The 25,084-nt window shown below is 43.0% G+C and overlaps 1 protein-coding gene across 1 annotated transcript; it reads left to right on the top strand.

Annotated features, from left to right (window-relative positions):
• The first annotated feature begins 1,716 nt into the window (after positions 1–1,716).
• PSMB1 (proteasome 20S subunit beta 1) lies at positions 1,717–8,866 on the top strand. Its single transcript, XM_027721346.2, has 6 exons — positions 1,717–1,891; positions 3,101–3,208; positions 4,615–4,696; positions 5,135–5,264; positions 6,843–6,949; positions 8,367–8,866. Exons 1-6 carry the CDS (start codon positions 1,782–1,784, stop codon positions 8,550–8,552), a joined length of 723 nt encoding a protein of 240 aa, XP_027577147.1. The 5' UTR covers positions 1,717–1,781; the 3' UTR covers positions 8,553–8,866.
• The last annotated feature ends 16,218 nt before the right edge of the window (positions 8,867–25,084 follow it).

The raw sequence follows: 25,084 nt of genomic DNA, 5'->3' as shown, positions 1-25,084 counted from the left end.
AGGAAGAGCATTTCCAGCAGATCGAGGGAGGTTATCCTACCCCTCTACTCCACATCTGGAGTACTGTTTCCAGTTCTGGGCTCCTCACTACAAGAGAAACATGGAGCTCCTGGAGCGGGTCCAGGGATTAAGGTGCTGGAATATCTCTCTTATGAGGAATGGCTGAGGGAGCTGGACCTGTCCAGCCTAGAAAAGAGATGACTGTGTATAAATATCTAAAGGGTGGGTGTCAAGAGGATGGAGCCAGGCTCTTCTCGGTGATGCCAAGTCATAGGATGAGGCAATGGGCAGAAACTGATGGACAGGAAGCTCCACCTGAATGTGAAGAACTTTCTGTACTGTGTGGGTGACTGCGCACTAGAATAAATTGACCAGAGAGGTTGTGGAGTCTCCCTCATTGGAGATATTCAAGAACCATCTGGAGACAGTCCTGTACCATGTGCTCTTGGATGATGTTGCTTGAGCAGGGAGGTGGCCCACTGTGGTCCCTTCCAGCCTGACCGATCCTGCAGTGCACGAGACCTGGTTGCAGGGGCTGTGCTGGAGGTTGTTCCCCACATTATAGCTGTACAGACTTACACACTGCAGTGCTGCACTGGTGGCTCTTGCTGCTGTCCGTGTGCAGCACCCATGGAGGCTGCAGCCACTGCAGCTGTGCTTCCCAAGCAGAGTGACACGCTTCTCCTCCAGAACACCACGTGTCCCCTGCATCTCCCTGTCCCCCTGGCCTTCTCCCCTAGCACCACTTCAAGCTTCTACCCCAGCTCTTCTCTCATTTCCACTCATGCCATGGCACCAGGCACCGCAGCTCATGGCCCACCTCAAGGACCTGGTGAGACCCCATCTGGAGTACTGTGTCCAGCTCTGAGTCCTCAGCACAAGAAAGACCTGGACCTGTTGGAGTGAGTCCAGAGGAAGGCCACCAAGATGCTTAGAGGGATGAAGCACCTTTCGTACAAGAAAAAGGTGAGATAGTTTGGATTGTTCAACCTGGACAAGAGGAGGCTTTGGGGTGACCTAATTGCAGCCTTCCAGTACCTGAAGTGAGCCTACAATAAAGACAGGGACTTTTTACAACAGCATGTAGTGACAGGACAAGGAGGAAGGGCTTTAAACTGAGAGAATCAGTTTAGATTAGATATTAGGAGGAAGTTCTTCGCTGTGAGGATGGTGAGGCACTGGCACACGTTGTCCAGAGAAGTTGTGGATGTCCCATCCCTGGCAGTGTTCAAGGCCAGATTGGATGGAGCTCTGAGCGACCTGGTCTAGTGAAAGATGTCCCTGTCCATGGCAGCAGGGTTGGGACTACATGATCTTTAAGGTCCCTTCCAACCCAAGCCACTCTGTGATTCCCGACCCTTGGTCTTCACAGCAGTTCTCAAGGTGCTCCCTCTTACAGAGCCAGAGCCACCCTGGTCCCCACCTACCCAAATACCAGATGCTCTTTGATAACTCCACCACAGCTGCTTATCAACCTGCGCGTTTCCAAGAGCGGGCACGCAGATGTCAGGGGCTGGCAGCGCTTGGACAGGGCAAGAACCGGTGCCTGTGCTGCCAGGAGGGCCCAGGCGCACACCGAGCTGCTGGCGGGGGCGGCGGAAGGACGGGGCGGGTGATAGCGGGGCACGGGCGAGCGCGGCCCCGCACCGCGGCCCCGCAGGCCGCCCGCCGGGGCACGGCGCTCGCCGCCCGGCAGAGCAGCCGAGAGGAGGCGGTGCTGCCGTCCCAGAGCGGCTCCGCTTCCGCCTCCGGTGCCGCCATTTCGCCGTGAGACAGCACCGATGGCGATGTTGTCCGCAGCGGGATACGGGCCCTCCCGGCCTGAGATGGGCTATGAGCTGGATGGGCCCGTACAGCATTACCGCTTCTCGCCCTACACCTTCAACGGAGGGTGAGCAGCCGCGGGCAGCGAGCGGGCCGGGACGAGGCGTCCGGGGGAGGGCGGCGGTGGGGCTGGGGCTGCCGCGCCTTACTCCTGCTTCCCCCCGGTGCTCAGGGCGGGTTTGTCTCCCCTCAGGAGCTCCTCCTTGCAGAGAAAGAAGGGCAGCACGAGGGGTAGCAGGGCTCGGCCTTGCCCTGGGTCCGTGCAGCCCTTCAGGTTGTTCGTGCGTGGCTTTCGGCACACTCGGGCTCCCTAAACAGTTACTGCTCGTAAAATAAGCACCTTTTGTTCCCCGGGGGAACGTTTTCCGGGCCCCAGGAAACGTAGGAATTGGTCATATTACAGAGTCATAGAATTGCTAGAGTTAGAAGGGACGTCTGGAGATCATTCGGTCCAACCTCCTGCCAAGGCAGGATCACCTAGAGCAGATGACAGAGGAACCCACCCATCCAGGTGGGTTTTGGATGTTTCCAGGCAGGGAGACTCCACAGCGTACTTGGGCAGCCGGTTCCAGTGCTCTGCCACCCTCAATGTAAACAAGTTCTTCATGTTGAGGCGGAACTTCTTGTGTTTTAGTTTATGGCCCTTGCTCCTCGTCCTGTAGCTAGTAAACATGTAACTGTGTTGAACGCTGCCTTGCTGTACCTGTTTAAGGCGGGTGATGTTTTACACATCTGAAGTGGTAGCAGGATCTGGCGAGGATAGTGTTATTTGGTTTTTTTCTTATAGTGCCTAACTAATTTTTAAAGGGCATCTGTTACTTAATGGTAGTACACCTGTGGGAATCACAAAGCTAGTTGTTTGGAAGTCAATAAGATAACATCGGATTTAAAAAGTGGTGATAATTTAAGTGTCCTCATACTGTTACTTAGTACTTTGCTTGTTTCAGAAGGGTGAGTCATTATCAGGCATCTAAAAGACTTAGTCTATTGAGTCTGTTTCTTGCCTGGTGTAGGGACTCTGTTTTACCAAGTTTCCATACGATTTTTAGTCAAAGTAGAGGGTCACGTACATATATTTTCTTCACTGAGTCTGTTACCTTCTTATGTTGGTCTTGGGTTACATGTAGGGATGTGCATAGAGGGGAACATAGCAAGGAATATAACATGCTTGACAAAATGTGAGTCTGGATATAGAATTCCTATCTAGTCTGTTTCTGTGTTGCCTAAGAAAATATTTGTGCTGAAACTCATGATTATATCAATACTCTTCATTAAGGACTGTGCTGGCGATTGCTGGGGAAGACTTTTCTATTGTTGCCTCTGACACGCGGCTCAGTGAAGGCTATGCAATTCACTGCCGGGACAGCCCAAAATGCTACAAGCTGTAAGTCCAGATCTTGCAAAAATTGAAACAGATGAAAGATGTTTTATATTGCTGACCATGTCACCTGCCTCCTGCTTTAAGTAGAATTCTTACACAAAAAGCACAGTAACAAAGTAGATTTTGGAGTCATGTCGAACATTGCTGTAATTCAAGATGTGATGTGATGTTGTAAAGATAGCTAGTGTTGCATGCTCTTGAAGTTAGCTGATAACAGAACTATTTTAGCATGATACAAGGCTTAATGTAAGCTAGGTGGTGGGTTTTTTTGGCTGGATAATCAGAAGAACTTTGGCGTTTACTGTAGCCAAACTTAATCCTGTGGTAACTCATTCTGCTTCATCAGGGCACCTAGTGTTAGTATGCAAGTGTGCCCCCTGCAGTCAGTTGTACAGTTTCTCTCTAGTTAAACACCCGGCACTTTGGAGAAGTGTTTGTTTTAGGAAAGGTAAACCTGTCAGTAGTTCCATTATTGAACTTTTTATGCTCATTTTATGCTTTTCTTGACTCACTTTGATAGCATCTCCTTGGTCTAAAACTACCTATTGTTTACATTCATTCGACTGCAGCAGGTATTTACCTAGTAGGCTGCCATCATTTTTTGATTCCTTTTTTCTTTGTGTTTTTTTCTTTTCTAAATTGTTGCCACGGGATCAGAGGAACTTACATTTCTCCTGGCTAACTCCTTACTATATCTTTGACTCTCTGATACTGCCCAAATGGAAATTGCATACTGCACACGATGGCTTTGTGCAATTCTAGTGACAGGCTGAGAGAAGATTGCATTTTGAGGTGTTTTCTGAAGGACTGCTTTGTGTTAGTCTGTATGTGTTAATGTTTGTAGACTCCTCTTTACTAGAATTTAAATTTCAAGGGTGTGTCACTGTGGCTAGTTCATGAAGCATTTTGAAACTGAGCAGAGAGCTAAGCTTTTGTAATGCATCTACAGCCAGATAACTTCTGTTGCACTGATACCATAAATGTCCTGTAACCACTGTACAAGCTTAATGCAGCCCTCGGGTCCGATGGAGTAAAATTTGGACCAAGTGATAGGATCTGTGGCTCCCCAGTGTAAAACACATCCTTTAGCAAGACCAAATTGTAATAGATAGAGTGAGGAGTGCATGCAGAAATTAAGAATTTCTTCTTATTGGTCTTACTGACAGTTGAAGAAAGGTGGTTTGAAGACAGGCTTTGCATGGTCCTGTGCTTGATGAGTCATCTCCAAGATGTAGGTTGCAGTTACCTTTCATACACCACAGATCTGTTACTACATTTTAGACAACTGTTTTTGATAACAGTAGAAGAACTGAAAATACATTTTGGTGTTCTCAAAATAACCTACTGTGTAAGAAAATGCTCTAGTTCATACTAAATCTAAAATTGCAACAAAATGTTACATTTTTCAGAACAGAACAAACGGTCATTGGATGCACTGGTTTCCATGGTGATTGCCTTACCCTTACTAAAATTATTGAAGCAAGATTAAAGGTAACTACCTGTATTATTGTATTTAGAAACTTACGTTCTTAATATTATGCTTGAATCATAATATTATGTGTTTTAAATACAGTTTTTGCTGTTCTTCAAATGTCTGTATCTTAACTGTGTGGCTAGTGATAGATCAGGCAGGAGAAGTTGATGCTGTGTTCTTACTAAGTGTGACATCACAAACTTAAAGAATGGAGAAGCTGGAGAGGAGAGTGTTAATGAGGTAACATCTATTAATTGTAAAACTTTAAAGACATTTAATTTTTGGCTTGTAAGAAGGCTTTAACTTTTAGACAAGTGTGTTGTCAGTAATCATGCTAGTTAAAAGTGTTGCTTAACATCAGATTCTTCTGTAGTGAGGTTACAGAAAATGTAATTTTGATTGAATGTCAGATTTAGTGTTTGACTTTATTCTTGGATGTGCTCTACCACTGGCAGATGTACAAGCATTCCAATAACAAGACCATGACTACTGGGGCTATTGCAGCAATGCTGTCTACAATCCTGTATTCTCGACGCTTCTTTCCGTACTATGTTTATAACATAATTGGTGGACTTGATGAAGAAGGTAAGAATTTACACAAAAAAAGCTAAAAAGGAGAGGCTGAATTTCTGTGAGTGGAAAGCTATCCCTTTACATCTCAGGTGTATTGATGGAATAACAAAGTTTGTGTTCCTATTCATAACACCTACCTTTAGGCATTATGATACTTACACAGATCAAATACATATTATACATCTGACTTGTTTCCTAGTTTTTGCTGCTAATTTGATCTTCTGTTTCTGAAGGTGTGAAAGTCTAAAAACTGTTATAAATATTTGATTACAAATAAAATCTCTACAAGTGAAATCTTTCATACTTTAGACTGGAAAACTTTTTAACAGCTTTACTGGATTTCTTAATTGCACCTTTAAAGGAGATGTTACCAGTAAAATTGTGTATATTTTACCCAGACCTGTGAGTGTGGTAGAGATTATTATATGTGAAGATTTACTCCAGAGACAGGTTTCTACAAAGTTATTTTTAACTGTTAACTGACGTCTGATGAAAATCGTGATTTCTACACGGAAGCTGTAGTTTAATGTACAGCCCTTCCAGGACTTACTGGGCTCTTGTCCAGTGATTTGGTTGAGTTGATGAAATACTGTATTCTCTGGCTTTGAGAAGGAGCTCCGAGGTGGTCTTGTTTGGATAATTTCAGCCATTCCCTGCAGTTTGTTGTTACCATTAAGTTATATTGCTTTCCCAGTCTTGCTAAGACACGTCTGCGGTATGTGGAGTCTGGAAGGGGATTAGTCTCCCTTGCATAATGGTAAATTTCAGATTATGAGGGTGCTGTAACAATTGCTCAGAATGTAGGTTTGCATGCATGGACTTAGCTTGGGTCCAGTAAGATTGATTTTTGATTTGGCTGGCTTTCTCAGGGCTCTTCAGCTCCTGTGCCGTGCTGCCAAGTGCACTGGCCAGTTCATTGGATCTGGTGCAGCCTGTCTGAACAGAAAGGCGGGGCTTGGCCAGGTCCTGCCTTTTGACTGGCATGTCCTCATCAAACCCTGATGCTTCAGAGCTGCAGTGTGTCTGCATCTCTGATGTTAGTGGAAGCCAGTCAACTTTGCACAACCTGGCCTGGCTCCAGAGGGAAGTGTCTAAGAGACCAGAGCATCATCCCTGGTTCTGGGAGTGCAATGCAGAGGAATAAAAGTATGCTTTCTGGAGGTAATTCAAGAACTGTGGTGTTAAGAACGATGTCTAAACTGCTTCTTGGTGTTAGCCTTAGAACCTCCAGGGTTCCTTCTGCAGCACTATGCTCTGGCATATTTTTCTGCTTTGACTGCACATCAACACTTTTTCTGTGGTAAGTACTGTCTTAGACTACAGACTAGAAAACATCTGTTGGAACATGATTGTAGCTTAAATAGAGAAAATAATCTTGGAAATCATACCAGGCCACAACCATAGTGAGCCTACTGTACAAAGCATTGTCTGAACATACTGCAGTAAGTATTGTTTGGTAAAGGTTTTCTGGGATCTGTGGTGTTCCTGACACTGCTTACTGAGAGTGCTAGTTCTTGTTGGATATGCTTATCAGTGTTGAGAATCTTTCTGAATTGTTACTAGATGCTAATTTTTTTGTTTGATTCCCAGGAAAGGGAGCAGTATATAGCTTTGATCCAGTGGGCTCATACCAGAGGGATTCTTTCAAAGCAGGTGGATCAGCAAGTGCCATGCTGCAACCTTTGCTGGATAACCAGGTAAAATAGTTTATCGGGTTTTGGTTTTTTCCTTTTGTTGTCTCAGTAAACATTTGTGACATTCAAATGTAGCTTTACTTCTGAGAAGTACTGCTTTTGAGAGACGTTTTAAATCTATTACAGGTATGACCTGTTAATCCATACATTTATAAATTATGTGGCATTACTTTCTCAGGAGAGATCAAAGTTTTGCTTTGGGATCTGTTCAGGTTTTTAATATGTAACTAACAGTGCAGCACCTGTTTAAAAGACAGATACATATTTTAATTAGGGAGTTAGGTTTCTCATAGAAGTTTTTTAGGGTTTTTTTTCTGGGTTTTGTTTTTTAGGGTTTTTTCTTAGCTGATAACATAAATGTGCCTGTTACTTAGCATGAAATCATACCAAAATAAGAAGGTATAATTAGTACATACATTTTATCACTTAATATACACTTCTTTAAGTCTTCAGTTTTGTACAACTCAGATACCATTTTCTAAGAATGTTCTTACATAAAATTAATGGAAAGTTATTCAGTTGACTCCGTGTAAAAATACTCTAGGAATATTTTCGTATTTAGTTGATGCTGTTAGTGGTTGAATGGGAGAAATACCAAAGCATGTTTTACTCATTTTATTCGCTGACATCGGTGTTGGTATTTAGTCAGTTGAGCCTGATATCAACACAAATTTTGTGCTTAAAAAAGTAATAAAGGAATAAGCACTCTTGACTCTTATCAGCTGAGAAAGGAATAGAGTATTTCCTTTTTTAAAAAATTTAAATAACAGCATGTTCTCAGCTTTGACTTAGTTTTGAACTTTATTAACTGAAGGAAATAAAATATCTTCTGCACAAACAAAGTTTTCGTAAGTAGTTTTTTATTGCTTATGAGTTTCAGGCAAAGTGCACTACTCTCCTTGTTTACCTGTTCTGATGCTTAAGTTGACACTTAGATTTATCAGGTAAAATGTACTATTTAGCACTATCAGATGTGCTCCAGTATAGACGTATTTTTGAATTCTAGGTACGCTGAGGAGTATTTGCTTTTAAGAAATGTTCCATACTACAAGTGACTAGAGAGAAAAGGCTTGTGTGCAGTTATGATGCTGCTAACCCAGTGAAAAGTTTTTGAAGGATTAGATCAGTTCAGATCTGAATGTTCTTTGTGATCTTGTATATGCTGAATGAGCACGAGCAGCTGTGCTAGCTGTATACTGGATCTGCTTCTTGTTACTGTTCTAAGAGTATCAGCATTGGCAAAGTTTTCAACTGTAAACTGTGTGGAGGAACGCCTTTGTCAGCTTTGGGTTTTTAAAACAGACAAGCCTTTTCTTCTTTTTAATTTGTCTAAATCTGTTAATTCTAGTGCAGAGACTGAAACAGCTTTCATGCTAGATGGATCATACTTCCTTTAAAATGCATTTTCATCTTTTCTTAGATTGGCTTCAAGAACATGCAAAATGTGGAACATGTACCTCTGACCCTGGAAAAGGCTTTGCAGCTGGTTAAGGATGTCTTTATTTCTGCTGCTGAGAGAGATGTGTACACTGGGGATGCACTTAAGATTTGCATTGTCACAAAAGATGGAATTAAAGAGCAAAGTATCCAATTGCGAAAAGACTAATTCAGTTCCCTTATAAACAAGTATTCTGTAATGTACAATTTACCTGTGTTATGAAGACATTAGTCTTATTAAATTTTTTCAAGAAGTTCAACTACTGTAATGCTGAGTATTTTCTTTGTTAGAAGTGGTGGTGTTTTTTAGAAACCAGAGCAGTTCCTGGTAAGGAAGCAGCTAAAAGTTACAAGTCAGTTTTGTTTGTCTCATCTTAATCTGTTGATCATTCTAAATCCAATGAGAGTTTAACCCCCCTTCTCACAATCTCTTATGCTGCAATATGGGAGAGTTCAAATCTAATAAAATTTAGGTTCACAGACTATTCTGGTAATGCTTTCCGTTCAGCCTTGGTTTAGCGAGAAAAGCATCCGTTTTGTTCGTGCTGCCTTCTCTGCACTTCATAGCTTGCTTTTCCTGTCTTCTCCTTTCTCTCTCTGATGTGCTATCCTAACATTTGACTTCCGTGTACTTATTTAGAGAGACTGCATGGGTCACCTGCAACCAATTTCACTGTGTAAGAGGGAAGAATGTTAAATGGAATTTTTCAGAGTTTAGTCCTGGACTCTGCATCTGTGCTCACTTCTACATGTTTCTGTTTGGTTAATGCCCCAAATTTGAAGCATCGTTGTTTTCTGGCTACTGATGGAAAATAACGTAGTATGGAGATTCCTGAATGCTTTTTAATGTTTGGGAGCTTTGTTAGCCCTAGTACTGCTTTTGATTCTTGGGAAATTGCATTAAGTGTAGTTTGTTTGATGTGCTGTATCGCACTTCTGGAAATTGGCTTGAGTACTAGGACCTTTAGAAAAAGAGAGCTGCATCACCAAGGGCAAAATAGTTTTCTCTTGCCTAGGAGTCCTTTCACAGTCTGTAGCTATTTGAAAAAGGACATATAAAATATCTCAGTGCTTGAGGTGGCATACTTGTTCTTTAAAAGAATAATTTTGCTGATCTAACATCGTCTCCTATGGTAACATCGTTTCCTGTTAGGATGTGCCTGGCTGCCTTCAGTGCAGCATTTTGGGTGCTGTGCATTATTCCTAGCTCTGGCTAGTCTTCACTAGCAATGGTAGTCTCAGGCTTTCTAAACCATTTAGATAATGGGTAGTATTTTGAATGTCAATAATTGAACAGCTAATGCATTTAAACAGACTAGCTGTGTTCAAGAAATCCACTGAGTGGGAATTGAACAACTGCCGATTTCCAAAGTGTTTGTGAAAGCACTTGACCACTGGGTGCCAGTGTTGGACAAAGTAAGAAGGGAATTGCTGCTTGTCCGTGGGGAACTGGGCAATGAGAAAGGCACATAGCATCTTAGTCTGAGAACACTGGGGCTGAAGTGACTTGGGTCACACAAGTCAGAACTTCTAGACATGTTCAGGTAACTTAAGAAGATGTTTAATGTTTTTTGCAAAAGTCGGATTAGGTTGATTGTATAAATGACTGTGTAGCTATATGCTGTCTATACTGAGAAAGCATATGATGCAATAATTCTAAGAACGGAAAGCTTATGCCTATTTAAAGTACAAATCAGTAATACCAAATTAAATACATGCTCTGTTACTTCTGTAAAAGTAAATTAAAGCACCTTAAGGTCGACTGTCTTTGATGCCAGATTTGTGTTGAATTGCCCAGGTGTTTCACAATAGATTGTTAGAGCTTTATGCAAGGTTGGTGAAGTTTAGTGAAACTAAATAGCATTTCTGTTGCAACGAAAAGCAGCTGAGGGTAACAAGTTGACATGCCTGCCTTTGGGACAGGTCTGGTTGCAATATTTAAAGGTAAAACAGTAAAAGGATAGGGCAACAAACAAGGGGAACTGTTTAATTTTTACATTAATTAATTTAATGTTCTTGCAGGATACCAAATGTGTAGGAGAGTTGCAGAGATTCAGTTGAAAAGTTTTGATAAATTTGGATGCTTTTGTGTTTAAGGGTAAATTTTACATCCAAAAGAAAAGCATATCGACAGATTTTAGGAATTACTGGTTTTAATTTGAGTTGTCTAGGCTTATCTCTGTAAGTTCTTTCAGGAGAAACTGTGATTAGAGTGTTCAGATCTCATTTGCAGTCTCACAAGAGATACAACAGCAGATGCCTGTTTTCCTGCCACTGTGTGTCAGTGCTATCATGTTGGTGCACTTGTGCAGATCTGAGATGGCCATTTCGTCTCCTTTGCAGTTTCCCTGCGAAGTACCTGTGGCTGAAAAACGCATCAGGGACAGGAAGCTTTTCCCCAGGTCCACTGGACTGAAAATACCAATTTTCTTTCACAGAAGAATGTAGCACTGCATTCACTCCCTCTGTGGGTGGGTTTGGAACCAATGATGTGGGAAGGCTTGTCTTCCACATTTCTAACTTTCTGTGTACCCTGCCCTGATGTCATCACTGCTCCTGCTCAGAGAGAGGAATTACAGGAATGACAGAATATGTGTGACCACAGAAGTAGTCACAGGCTGCTCAGCTAGAAGCTACTTGCTTGTTAGTATTAAAATATCCCAAAATTTCAGGTGTGTCTTACAGATAAAAGACACCATGTTCCTTAGCTCTGTGAGATTGTCATCCTCGGCCTGGAAGGTAGGAATCCCCTGACTGCAGCTCTTCTTAGTTCTGTGCCTGTACTTCCTATGTGTAAATCAGCTCAATACTTATCTTGCACCATATCTACAACGTAAATGAGTAGTTTATGAAGCGCTTTGAGCCTTACTTGGTTACAGAACTGTCTAGGCAGGTAGGCTGTAGAGGTACACAACTGGGCAAAGCAAACATGACAGTAGCACTTAGGGTTGCTAGAAGCAGAGGTCTGGATTGGGCAGACCTACTTGACCAGGGGTTAGATGGCTTTATTACAATTTTGTGTAAGAGAAAGGAAGGAGAGGGAAAATGTTTATCTTGCAATCCTTTCCTTAATTTTAAACATGTTCTATGTATCTTTCGAAAGAGAGCTGTACTGCAGGATTGCAATAACCTTGGAGCAAGCACTTGTAACCACCTCGTTCAAGAGCTTGCAAGTGGCAGGGTGTACAAGAGCAGTGCACAGCGGCCGGAACAGCTAGCTCGACTTCACCTGCAACAGTACTAAGGGCTGCCTTAAGATGGCAGTAGTTAGTTGCTGTCGCAGGCTTCTACACGATTACACGCGGGGCCGGTAAAAATAGTTACACATACTTTAGCAGTTTCCCACTATAATGTGCTTTGTGGTACCGTGTGTTGAGGAGATGGGAGGCTTTATTTTGATCTTGGCCAAATGGCTGCATACACTTGCTTATATAAGGGACTGTTCAAGGTCAGAATCAGCCTTAAAAACTAAATTTTTAAAGCACAGTCTACTTTATTATTTTTGGACATGTTTTCAGCAATATTGTTTATGCATCAAATCCTTTTTATGTATGGAGGAGGGGGTTTGTTACTATGGAAAGTGAAAGTGCTTGACAAGACATAAATATTGCATATATGCTTCTAAAAGCTTAGTTCACTATATCATTCAAGGATAAGTTTAATTTGCCTTTAACTAAAACCAAGAATTTCTTGAGGTCGAATTGTAAAATGTTGTATAAGCCAAATATCAAGCTTTCTCACTCTAGGTTGACATATGCCTTTTATACTACATATGCCTTAGTGTGATGGGAGTAAGGAGCAGGCTGCTGACTAGAGAAAACCATTTAAATTGAAATTATAAAACACTGTATGAAGTACAGAAGTTTGAAGTTGCCCTACAGCAACTTACTCCTTACTCCTTTACATTATTTATTTATCTACTTAGGGGACATAGTTGTAATTTCTCACACTTGACAAACTTTTCTGGATACTCTGTAATATCCATCCTGGAAAGTAAGAGAAAGCTGCTTTGGCAAGTGATCTCAATTTAGCAATTTGGGATTTTACAAACCTAAGCCTGGGGAGAAGCGGCAGGGACAAATGGGGACTGATTAAAGCAACATTAAGTGAATCTGAGCAAAATAAAGTAATTCTGTTTCTTTTCAATCTAGTAGAAGATAGATTTTAGGAGCATGAACTAACTGCTGCCTTATTCAGGGTTCCTGGTCCCAACTCAAGAAGTAACTTTTGAGTAGAAGGGATTTGGAAATGACAGCTTTCAAATTCCTCTTTTCTCTTTCTTTCAGCCAATGCTTTTGTTCAATGTGAATGTCCTTTGCTTTTACGCCATTTGGGGCAGTCGTAAACCAAACAATAAGGCACACGGGCCTGAAGTTAACTAAGGTTTGTCTCTCGATCAGTCTTCTCAAGCCAAATTCCTTCTGAGAAGGGGTTTTGTCTGTGTGAGTGCAACAGAGTGAGACCAGCCTTATATTCTTTCGACAGTAATATGTAGTTAGTTTAATTGTATGGACCATTTTCTGTGTACTTCCTTTTCCACGCAATTTCAACAAAGTATTCATAATTACAAAACCATGGTTTAGCAGAAGAAAAACAAACAAAAAATCCTGAGTATCTTTCCTGTTAGGCTGTTCTTGGCCCTTTTCCTAACAGTTGCTGGCAAAGTTCAACTTCTGTTCATTTCGGAGGCTCAAGTGGGGGTAGGGATGGACTTTATTGCAGCCTACAGTAATTACTATTCTTTGGCACAAGACACACATTAAAGAGGTACTGGCAAGAGAGTAGTCACGGTACCAGAAATTCAACCAGTTCTTTGCACTTTAGCTCAAAGAACCAGAAAAAGAAAGTTAAAAAGCAAGATTCCCATTTTTGCTGAAGAAGAGGAACAAGATGTGGAAGTTTGCAGTGTTACATAGGTATTTTTCACAGTTGAGGTAAAGTGCTTTTGTCTTTCCTGAGACCTGTCTTCTCTGAAACTCAGGTATTTCCATTCCTTAGCTTACTACAGCCACACAAGTTTTGTGATCTCCTTGATGGTTCTACAAAAAGTCACCGATGTGCTGATCCACACAGGTGCCCACCCAGGTGTGGGTATGTGACACCTACAGTACCTGGCCTACTGAGGTGGCTTAGGTGAACAGGACCAATTCTCTGTTTAACCAGGCTTTGTGAAAACTGGCTGTAATCAGCTTGGCAGTCAGGCCTGATGGATGATTGAGCTGTTTATTTGTCTTTCAACACCGCTCTCATACTGGAGACCCTGGGTGGCTCAGCTGAGCACCTCTTCTCCACAACCAACCTGGAGCCATGAGTATGGGTGGAGCCATACCCAGCTGGGGGTACATGGGAGGTGAGAGATGCTATAGAATGCCTCGAAAGTTGGTCCCCTACAAGGAGCCCCTCCTCAAACATCCCAGTAGAAAACATACTTCTGTTTGTAGCTTGCTTATGCAGCAATGCAGAGAACCTCATGCACTGAGTTACCAGAAAGTTAAGACGCCTGGTTTTTTTGGGGGAAAAAAAACCCAATAAAAAAGAGGAGGGGAGGCTTTTTTTCAGGGTTTATATAAGTGACCATTTTGGAGAAAGCTGCATTCCAGTGTCACTGCCTTGTGCTTGATCTGAACTTATGTACCCTTGAATGCAGAATGGTTAACACAATCTCCATTAAGTCCTACAGCAAACAAACATTTTGGTGCGGCTGGTATGTGTTTGCTAGTTGCAGACAAGCCGATCTCATTAGAACTGCATTTACAACTTTTGCCAAGCATTTTGAAACTGGTTGACATGCATAACAGCTGCCTGAGCTGGAATGGCATTCCATTCCCTGCCTCCATCTTATTAGTGCAGGGGATGGCTTGATTAATGACAATTAGATGGGATTTTTAAAAATTAAAGAAAATTTGTCTCTGGATGAGCCATGCAGTGTGTTTTCATTCTCTGATTTACAGTAAGTCACAAAGTCTGGGGTTTTATGGCTTTTCACAAAATCCAAGAGAAGTGCTCACCCTTAGCTAACTCACAAAATTTGAAGTAAAAATATTTTAAAGAGTGATGCAAAGTGTTTTCAGCTGCTACTTAGGGGGGCTTTTTACATTAAACTGCTTTTAAAAAACACTATCAAACAAGATTTCAATGGTGACAGATTTTTCTCATACAACTCCGGCATGGGGATCGCTGTGCAAGGTAGGGGAAGGAAAACCTTGCTGTCCACACTCTGTGGCATGTTAAGTGATGCTGAGCAGAATTCACATAAGCTCCTGTGAAGGTCCCTGTGATATATGGCTCAGCTTGGGCTACATGTTTGCTAGACCACTGTATGACAGAGTTTATCTGCAATCCTCAACTCTTTGAAGCTATTACCCTGGTGGCCAGTGTCTCTTGGCCAGCTGTCCTGTTTCAGCTAGAGCACGCACTTGATCACAGAGGAAAGCATTTCCGCAGGAACGTGAGGACCTGATTCCCCCTCATTTCTCCAGGCCCTCAGTGCAGAACTGTTGAGCTTACAGCCTTGAATAGACAGGCTCTTGATTTGGTGCCGGATATTGCATCTAAACCATCCAATGTATTTTGTTTGGCTCTACAGCCTTTAAAGTCAGTGACTGTGGTGCCCTTCACCTCTGTTAAAATGCTTCTCTGTCAAAGGGACACCCTCTGTCAAACACAGTGAAGCACCAAACAGCCAAGATGCTCTTCTCTGAGCAGCTGGGGAGTCACAGTGGCCAAAAGAGTATCTATATGCAGGCATTCACATGCCTAATTTAACCCATAAAATTCCTGCACAAACATTTAAGAGAGGTTTCTGGCAGTTCAGTTTAAACCCTGCATTTAGTTTAAACCTGGTGTTGGCAGAAAAGCTGCACTCGTATTCACTCTGCACAAACCTAGAGCTCTGAGCTCCAATTCGTGCTCCCAGATAAATTTAACTATGGTGCTAGAAGTCACCATTGCAGTTAAAATAAAAAAAAAAAAAACAATGAATCAGACTCCTAAGTAAGTGAGGTCCTTTTGCCTGGTTGGCTCAGATTAAAATGAAATAAATCGACTTCTCGTAAGAGAATGCACTTACAGTGATTTAACTAGTATTTTGACCTGCACAGGTAGAGTGCTTTTTCGTAAGTTGTTTCCATTCAAAGCCAAAATGCATTTTGGAGCTACTCCAAGAATTTAGTTTCTATTAGAGGCTACACAAATCTGCCCTTTCCTTGCACCATTTCCTTCTCGTGGTCTTGCTAACAAAAAGAACATTGAGGCCAAGCTATCCAACAACAACCAGTGGATGGTCCTCGAGTGTCCATTTTGAGATCCCAGAAGTAGTCTTGGCTCTGAACTGGAGACTAAAAGCCATCTGTTTGTTGATTTGAACTGAATAGCTCCAGTTAGTCTCACTACAGAGAAGGTAGATTCAGAGATGGTCTGATACATTCAAGCTTCATCTCAGAAGCTGTGGGAATGAGTTCACGAGAGATACAATTTTCCATCCACATCCCAATCCACATGCAGGCACTTGGTCAGCCAGTGTGGCTCTAGCTAGTGTTGGACTACAGGATCGCTGCCTTGTAAATGCCAACTGTAAGTTTTAATGAGACGACCCAATTAGATGGCTTGACAGACCATCACAACAGTGACGCAACTGCACTCAACCCCAATTACAGAAGCAGCAGAATTTCAAAGAACTGCTATTAAAGTCACAGAATAGCTCGCACACAGCCCTGCAAACAACAACATCACCCACAGGCTGTGTGGAGCAAAGGGAAGGGCAGTGAGATTAAAGGCAGAAACAAGTCAGAGGAATTAATCCAAATACTGATTTTTCCCTTTCTAGCACTCAGCATGGGCATAGCTTGGGTTTCAGGTATCATCTGTGTTCTCTACATAGCTCCCACTGTATTGGTCTAACAGTGCTTACAGAGTTACAACGTGGCCTTTGCAAAAATGCACGTGTACAGAATCACTTGTGGCAGGCAGTGCGTTACATTGTCCTACAGATACCAACTGATGCACACAACCGTATTCATTGACCCTCCCACACCCACAAGGCGTTTCATTCCCGAAAACCAGAGAAGATTTTTATCACCCTACCCCCTGACTGCAGAGGATCAATCAATCTGGATTTTAAAATTTTGTCTCGTCTTCCCCCTCCAGTGGGGAATCACCTGCTATCTCTCATGGTTTGAACTTGGAGTCTGGCCATGCCATCCCCACAGCTTGCTACAGGCAAGCTTTCTGAATGCTTAGCCTCAAACCACTTGTTTTTAGCATGTTGAGCCCAACACCATAAATGTCATCAAGACACAATCCAACTAATGGAGCGTTTGAGTAACACTCTCAAGACAAAATTGCCTTTGCAGAGTGTGCATTGATTCCCAGCAGTTACAGTCCTCTCCTGTTGACACTGAAAGACACACCAAGTAGAAGGTCCTGCAGGCTTCGCAAGGCCCTGCTTGTCAAACCAAAGAGCATTTTACAAAGTTCATCTCCTTTCCAAATGAGCCACTTTACCTCATTTTTACATTTATGTCAAGGAGGATCCAAGACTAACAAAAAATGTAATGAAAGTTGCTGGCTACTGAATCCTCTGTGGCTTGTCAATGTTATTTTCTCTAAATTAAAGACCCATACACACACCCTGCTTGAACCTCATGACACAGGCATCATAGAAGAAAATCTCAAGAACTGAGCTGATTCTGAGAGAACAATTTGTTTGTCTTACTCATGAGAGGGAAGGAGACCCCTGTGGTGCTGCTGTAGTACACGGAGAGAGATGCAGGCAGCAGGGGCTCACGTGGCTGCGTGGAACATCTGTTCTGCCCTACAGATGCTGTCCAAGTATGTCTTCCGAGCCTAGTGCCAGCCATTATTCAAAGAAGTATTACACAGAGACACCTCCTTTGCCATCAGCTCTGACTGAGCCCTGTCCCAGTAAGCTGTTGGTGGGAAGCATCCACCAAGGACTGGGAGGCACCGTACTGTGGTTTCAGAGTCAGATCCAGTAACCATGACATAGCTGGAGCTGCAGCACAGGCCACCACAGATTGCAAATTTTCTGCTTGCTTTTCATGTTAGTATAAATCACTTGACACCATATGAAGTATTGCTGCCAGCTCTTGACAGCCTCTCGGGAAGATTCAACAAACCACAACTTGTCAGTGGGAGTTTTGCCTTTACAAGTTCAAACCGAACTACCCCAACCCTTGTGAACAAAGAGCAACACTTCAGGAAGAGAATAGATGAACTCTGTAGCACTAGAAACATGTCTGTATTTGTTTCTGCGGGGTAAAATATTCCCTCAAGCAGAAGGTCATTAACACATAGCTAGGTAGTTTTCAATAAACTGGTGCCCAACCACTGTGACAGTAAATGATAACCTAGTGCATCACTGAAACCAAAGGACACCCCATTCCTAGCCACCACGTAAACTCTAGTCATTGCTCTGGAGGCTGTGACATGCACAGCAATAAGTGATATGCTTTAAGAAGAGGAAAGACAAGGCAGGGCAACATGGCATGAAGTAGAAAAGCTGCTCTGCAGACAGCAAGATCACTGTAGGTGCAAAAGGTTGGCAGGGTGGGAGGTACACACCTCAGAGCTGCCCTATAGCCTTTATCCAACCCCAGAGAAAGGGATGTTTCCTTGGAGAGCATCCTCTATGCACATGCATTATAGACACCAGTGAAGAGCTGTTGTCACAGGGATGTGGTGGGCAGCACACACAATGACTGCTTTCTAGGGGTGTGAGCTTAACGAGGGGAAACAGCTGCCTTATTTTCCACACTCCATCCAGAGCACTAGAGCCAGTGGCAGGTCATATCTCTGCAGACTTATGTCAAGGATTAAATAAAAGCCGAACTGCTGTAAACAGCAAAGTGAGCCTGCAACTGTATGCCAAAATGCGCATGCAGGTCTGCAACCTGCCTCTCTTGCACAGTACCCTGACACACTACTCAAGAGGCAGAAAATCAAACTAAACCAAACAAATAAAAAAGGCAAGATGGAAGGAAATAATTACATGTGGCTTACAAGGCTGTTAATTACAAGAAGAAAGTCTTGCATGCAGTGACTGCGTGGTTAAGCCAGTCAGTGAAACTTGGAGCAGTGGACAGCAATGCCATTTAGGAGAAGCAGAGCAATAACAAGTACTGAGGTTTTCAGTGTTTTCCCTGGTGACAGCTTTGATCCTTACGTTCCTCAGTCAAGTAACTGAAATATGCATGAGATGACACACAAGCACAGTACAGAGCTCTCAGGCCTTTCTGCCCCCAGCCGCTTCCTTCCTGTTTACTCAGGCACCTGTGTAGCAATGTGTCACTACATGTCAAAGTGCAGCACCTCGGCTTGGTGCTTCACGTGTATCTCCCCTCTGCCCCCCAAAACCCACCCGAATTTGTCACAATGGCTCAAGAGGGAGTGAAGCTGGCTCTCCTCTGCTGGCCCCCTCACAATAGAGGATTGCCCTATTTGTGTGTGAAGGAGAGGGGCTGCCGCCTGGGCCGCAGCCCTCGCATCTGTAAGGGCTGGAGACAAGCCGCACAGATAGGCAGAAATCAATAAGCTGGCGGATCAGAGGGCCTGGCGGAGGAGCCGCTCTGTGCACATGCACAGGGGCCGAACATCTGTCAGGCAAACAAAAAGCAACCCAAGCGGAACAAAAGAGAGGATTATTTTAACTCAAGTTCTTCTTCAGTCTCAGCAGGCAATGTTCAAGCCGTCCTCATATTCAGACACTGAGGCCTTATGGAGTACGGGCTGTCCGGGAAATGCCAAACGCTGTTACCACAAGACAAAAGATGGGTAAAAGAAAAAAAAAAAAGATATGGAAAATTCAGACTGACTTGTGAGTGCAAGCGAGCAGGGGGAAGGTGGAGGGGCACTGGTAAGGGGATGGAGGAGAGGGAGGCAAAGGAGGACAGTGTGACAACATGACGAAGAAGTTGATGACAGATCTCCACAGCAGTACTTGAAAACAAAGCTGATCATATCAAACGTGCCACAGAAGAACAAAATATTGTTGCACAGCTATAGATTGACAAGCACTAAGGCTAAACTCCCCCCCCAGCTTCCTCCCTCACGTGAAAGGGCAGGGTCACTGCAGACCTTCTGCTCATGCAGGCGAACACTGGGGAGTTCTCAGAACTGGCCTTGTACCCAATGCCCTCCTCACCTGGAGGAAGCCCAGCTTCAACCACAAGCCCCTGGCACTTGTAGGGGAGCAAAGGATTTAGGATAAGCTCGAAAACAAGCTGCCATGCCTCTCCCCTGTGCTTGGTGTTAGCCAGCAGACACGGTTACTTTGCAGCTTCATTTCTCCATCACAGCTTTCTCTTCTAATCAGTGTGTCATTTATTTGCTAGAAATAGGTGCAAAGCAGTGAATTTGAGATGAAACAGATTTAGTAAAATCATATTTGGGCTTAAAATGTCAGAAACCTTCATCCTTTCTGAAAGAGAGGGGATGATTTCACAGTTGAAAACCCCCAGTATTGTATTCACGTGCTGCTGCTCTGTGCCCTTATGCCACTGTTGACTTGGTACATTTTCAAACTGAAGTATTATTAGGGGAAAAAAACTTCTAGGTTTTGGGTTTTCTTCAGCAGTTTCAGAGTATGTAAGCTGCCTCCTCTGCTGATAGCAGGAGGTGTTCTTAATAGAGGTGAACTTGCTTAGTAGAAGTTTCTGAACTTGCAGCTCCATGGCCTTGGAGCCACCCACCCATCAAGCACTGGCCCACAGCATCCTATAAAATTGATATATGTCTCGGCCTTGAAAGTGGCTTACCATAGAAGACATGGGTTCTTAATGGTGTTTTAGGAACTATCACACAGGTATTCTGAGCCAACTTCATTTAATTATGTTCTTTTTGGGGTGGGGAAGGATTGTGAATTGGAAGAGGTTTTGACTTAGGGAAAAAAGGCTCCTTTTTTAAAAGAAAAACAAAGTAGTAACTGGAACAAAAACCCCAAAACAATATGCTTAGCTTCTGCCTTATCTTAGAAGCTTCTGAATTTCCTTATCCTTATTTTCAGTGCCAGGCACAACAGGGTTAGCTGTCTTAGTGAGACCTCCAGGATGACCCTTAAAAAAGAGTAACCCTTGCTTTTTGTTTTGCTGGAGAGAGTGAAGAAGAAGGGCTGCCTTCCCCATCCCGGGGAAGGGTCTTGGCTCCAAGTCCCAGCTGGCCACAGATGCCTTCTTGGATCTCTTGAACTCAGCCTCTACACATCGAGGAGGAGTAAGTAAGGCTTTGAGGGACTTATGCCACCTGTGTCTTTTGCTCACATGTACCACCTACCTGAGAGGAACCAGAGGCAGCAGACAGGGGGCTCTTGTCAGAAGGCAGAGACAGGCACTTCAGCCTGGTGCTGGCAGCATGTTCCTCCATCACGGGCAAAAAAGGGCATCTGTCATAGATGGAGCTTTGCTCTGGTGTACAGGGAGCCTCATCCAGCTTTCCCCTGAGAAAAGTCCCAAACCCAGATGCAGAGTCTACTTCCCATTTCTGCTTCTGGTATACCCAGGTTGTTGTTGACTTTCCTTCATCAGCAGTTACTCAACTCACCTGCAGCCTCTCCTGGATGCCTCACTTTGCCTGGGCTGCAGTTTCTCAATAAGAATTTCCAACCGACTTCTTGGTTGTGTCTCAGGAATTTCAGGGGTCCTCTATTTTCCTTTTACAAGCAGTTCTTATACAGACAATCAATAGCAAATCAGTTACGTCTTTTCTTACTGTTAGGATATTACTAATATTTGTCCATAGTCAATGTTTTTCCTTAAAGCCAAAGCAGTCAAGTTTCTTTTGCTATTTTGGGTTATTTTTTGCAAGTCTAGAACCATATGGAAATCCTGTCTTAAGCCATACAAGCAAATGCTTCTACAGAGCTGGACTTAAAAGAGAGGCTGTTAAAACACAGGGTTTGATGTTATGCTAATAAATACAAAAAAATAATACAAAGCTAAACATTTACAGGAGAGAAAACTGTTTCATATGAGGAACAGTTATGTTAAAGGAACAGTATAGTATATCATGCAATAAAATAGGGAGGATTTTGCCCTTTAGTTTCTACCACAGAAACATGCTCCTAATTCTCCCTGCGCACTGGCTCCTCCAGAAGATGGATAAGGAATAAAGGAAAAGAGAAGAAAGGAAGGTAGTAAACCCAGTAAAAATAATTAATATACGTGCATCTATGGTGTGACATTTTGCAACTTTGCCTTTGGAAAATAAGTATGTTTGAGGTGTTTAATTTAGTCCTTGTCTATCTGCAATAAAAAAAAAGCCATCTCATCAGTACAATCTTTTTTTGAAGGAGATTGGGTTTGAGTCAATCTGGCTGTGAGAGGCTCTTGGATTAGGAGTCATTGGAGGTGTCTTTATTGCATACAGAATCTGACATGGCCACTTCCTTACAAAAACTGGTTTCAGGGTTGTTTTGATGCCTGTGAGGTTGCACCACAGGCAAAGGATGGGTCTGGAACACGAAAGCCAGGGACAGGAAACCAAGACAGCAGAAGGCACTGGTCATGTGGTAGTGGAGACTGACAGAGACTTGATCTGAGAGCAAATCTCTTCTGTGACTTTGATGGTCCCCATTTCCTCTGGAGCCATGGAGCATCCTGTCATGCTCCCTCTCAAAATGCTTTTAACCGAAGCATTAGAGAGACAATGCCAATGCGTGATGTTAGAATGACTTCATACACTAGTTGACACAGTCCATTAGATTGCAGCTTGAGCACTTCTGCTCCAAGAGCCTAAAAGAGAGACAGGACTAACCAGTGGCTCTCAGACAAGCAGCTGTGACATGTGCCATCACAGTAAATTAATGGTGGCCACAGTTTTGACAGTTTAAATCGAAACAGAATTGAACAATCAGAGCAAGTTTTTGTCTTGTGGGTTGCAATGAATTCCCTAGTGACTGCATGCAGCCACTATTATTGTCTTTGAGAGTCACTGTCCTAAGAGATGAGTCTTTTAACAAGTGAACAAATAACTCAATTAGAAATTAGAACAGTACATTTCTGAGAGAAGCTCAGCAGCCTCTTCTCCCATTAGCAACAGTGGGAGTTGCCATGCTCTGCACATGACCAAGTGATAGCTATTCTCCTTTCCTTCAGCAGATAACTCTCATGTAACTGCTTCACAGTGTCATCCCAGTTTTCCTCTTTTGGGTACCATTTGCTGATATGTGGGAATGTGTGGATTTTTGGTCAAGTTTCAGCCTAGAAAAAATATCCAATTACACAAAACTAAACGAAAAAGGCAGGGGACCAGAGATAGTTTTGTGAGTTGATGAGTGAACTTTTTGTTGAAAAGTACTTATTAGAGTATTCACTTCGTGCATGAGCTTGTTCTATCAAGGGGAGAGAAAAATAAGTCATTCTAGGATCTAAAAACAGTCAAGAAATCAAACTCAGGCAGTCTGAGGATGATAGATTGGTTAACCTGAATTATGTGAGGAGTACAGATATAATAACTTTCCTCCAAGGTAGTAAAAAGAGAGAAATGTATGTTTATTGAATGTATTCAGTGGGCATGGGAAGCTTCCTGCAAGGAATAAAATGTCCTTTGAGTCTATGTCGTGGTAGTGTGGTACTGAAAAACAGAAGGGGTGAAGGAATTGTGAACAGCTGGTGAGTGGCAGCCCTATACCAAAAGAATGAAGTGTGAAGGAGGGGAGAAGGCAATTAAAAAAAAACAAAACAACAACAAAAAAGAGCTAAAATCCTAACAGCAGTAAAATAGAACCCAAACAGAAAAACCAAACCGAAGTGTTAGGAGTGTACTGTCAAACACCAGATTCCCATGGACTGTAAGAGAAACAGAAGCCATTGTCCTCTGCTGGGGATGGGAACCATAAAAAATAACAAGTTGGGCTGGGAACATAGCTGCTGTGTGTTCTCAGTCACATTTCTCAAATAAGACCAACAACTCTCTCTCTGTCTTCAATATAAGAGATGCTCCATAGAGGATGAGTGCACCCCTGCCTAGCTGGGGAGATGATCTGTGAACACTCACCTTCCTTAAAAAAAAATCCCAACAGTTAGAATGTAATTAGTTCATTAAGGCTCTCAGGTGAGAAATAAATAATGGCTCCATGCCAGGATGGTGGGGATGTGGGACAGGGAGGCAGCCAAACATGCAGTGCAGCCTGTGGCCGATTCCAGGGAGAAGTTTGGGCTGGGGTGGTTGCAGGCGGCAGCATGCCCTGCTTCTGGGCACACAGCTGGCACAAAGCTCTGCTCCAGATCTCCTGTCCTCACAGCTGCACGCCTTCCTGACAAGAGGAAGACAGAAGTTTATGCTCAGCCTCAGGCGAGGTGCACAGACTTTCCTGGCAGGCTTGCCCCCATGGCACGCTATTGTACAAATTGTCCTTGCATGCTTTCACTTGGCACAGCAGTATTTCAGAGATTTGGGCACTTCTGCAGTAGAGGCTGGGCAGAGCTGCCTGCTCCCCTCTAGATTGCTGGGGGCCTGCTTGTGGCTGAGGGAAGCTTGGCACGTCCTGGAGGACAATGGCACAACACAGCGCTTGCCCCGTTCTTGCTACCCCAGCTGTACTGGAAGTTGGGCTAAATAATGCGCAAAGATGCTTAAAAGCAGGAGGTGATTTTTGTGAAAGGAAAGATGAAGCAGGCAGACTCTAATTGAGCAACAACAGTGATATGTAATATTGTGACAGATATGGAGAGGCAATAACGGAAAAGTTATTCACCACTTCTCACAGTACAAATATTAATGGGCTTCACCTGAAACGATGTGACAGCGAGGCCAAAACAAACAGAGGAAGTATCTTCTCCTATATAGTATCAATTATAAACACAAAGAGACAAATCTGGATAAGAATATTCTCTAAATGCAACTCAACACATGAATACAACCTGAACTCAGAAGTCCTTAAGTCACAGAATACCAGATACCAGAAGGCTATACAGAAAGAATTGTCTCTCTTTGCTAGCCATGTTCTTACACAGTGCTGTTGACCACTGTTGAAGGTTGGAAAGATCTTTGCTGAACACAAGGGTATAGTCTTGTTTTCCTCAATTTTTTATTTGTCCTTTGAAACTTGGCATACTCAGTGATTAAAACCAAACCTGTCTTTGAACCAAATATATCCAAATCACATGCATCCAAAGTGCTATGTTAACCTTACTGCCACATGTTTTGACAGTCAATATTTTTAAACTTTTTAAAAGGCTTTTGCTCATGGCTGGACTCATCTTTTTCAGGGCATGATTGACAGGGGTCTATTTCAAAATACCTTCCATTAAGGAAAAAAAAAGAAAACTACCTTAATGGTGAAGCAGGGAATGACAGCAGCAGACAAAAGATCATTGCTTCTTTGTTCTTGAAATCTGAAGAAAATACACAGAACTCCATTGTATGACTTTTTCATGCACAACATTGTCTCTCTTGACCCCATGCACATCTGCAGCATGAAGTCCTCTGTTATCTCTGGATAACAGCTGTTGCATCACTGATTATTCATCAGCTCCACTTCAGTCTGCCTAAGGTGCTGTGAAAATCCCACAAATTGCCGAGTTTACTAAGTGAATTCAAGATAAAGCCTTAAATTGATGAAAAAAAGTAGGAATAACAATGGATAATTCTTACTGGACATTTTGTTTGGTTGTCTGTAGCACACAGGCCTGTATTTTGACATGTTGGAATTGGAGGACTTTAAAAAAATATTATAGAATCCCCCAG

Source organism: Pipra filicauda, unplaced genomic scaffold (assembly GCF_003945595.2).
Source record: "Pipra filicauda isolate LSUMZ 115617 unplaced genomic scaffold, ASM394559v2 scaffold16_size7369187_pilon, whole genome shotgun sequence".
In the NCBI taxonomy this organism is placed as follows: domain Eukaryota; kingdom Metazoa; phylum Chordata; class Aves; order Passeriformes; family Pipridae; genus Pipra; species Pipra filicauda.
This window is presented reverse-complemented; position numbering and strand designations above follow the sequence as displayed.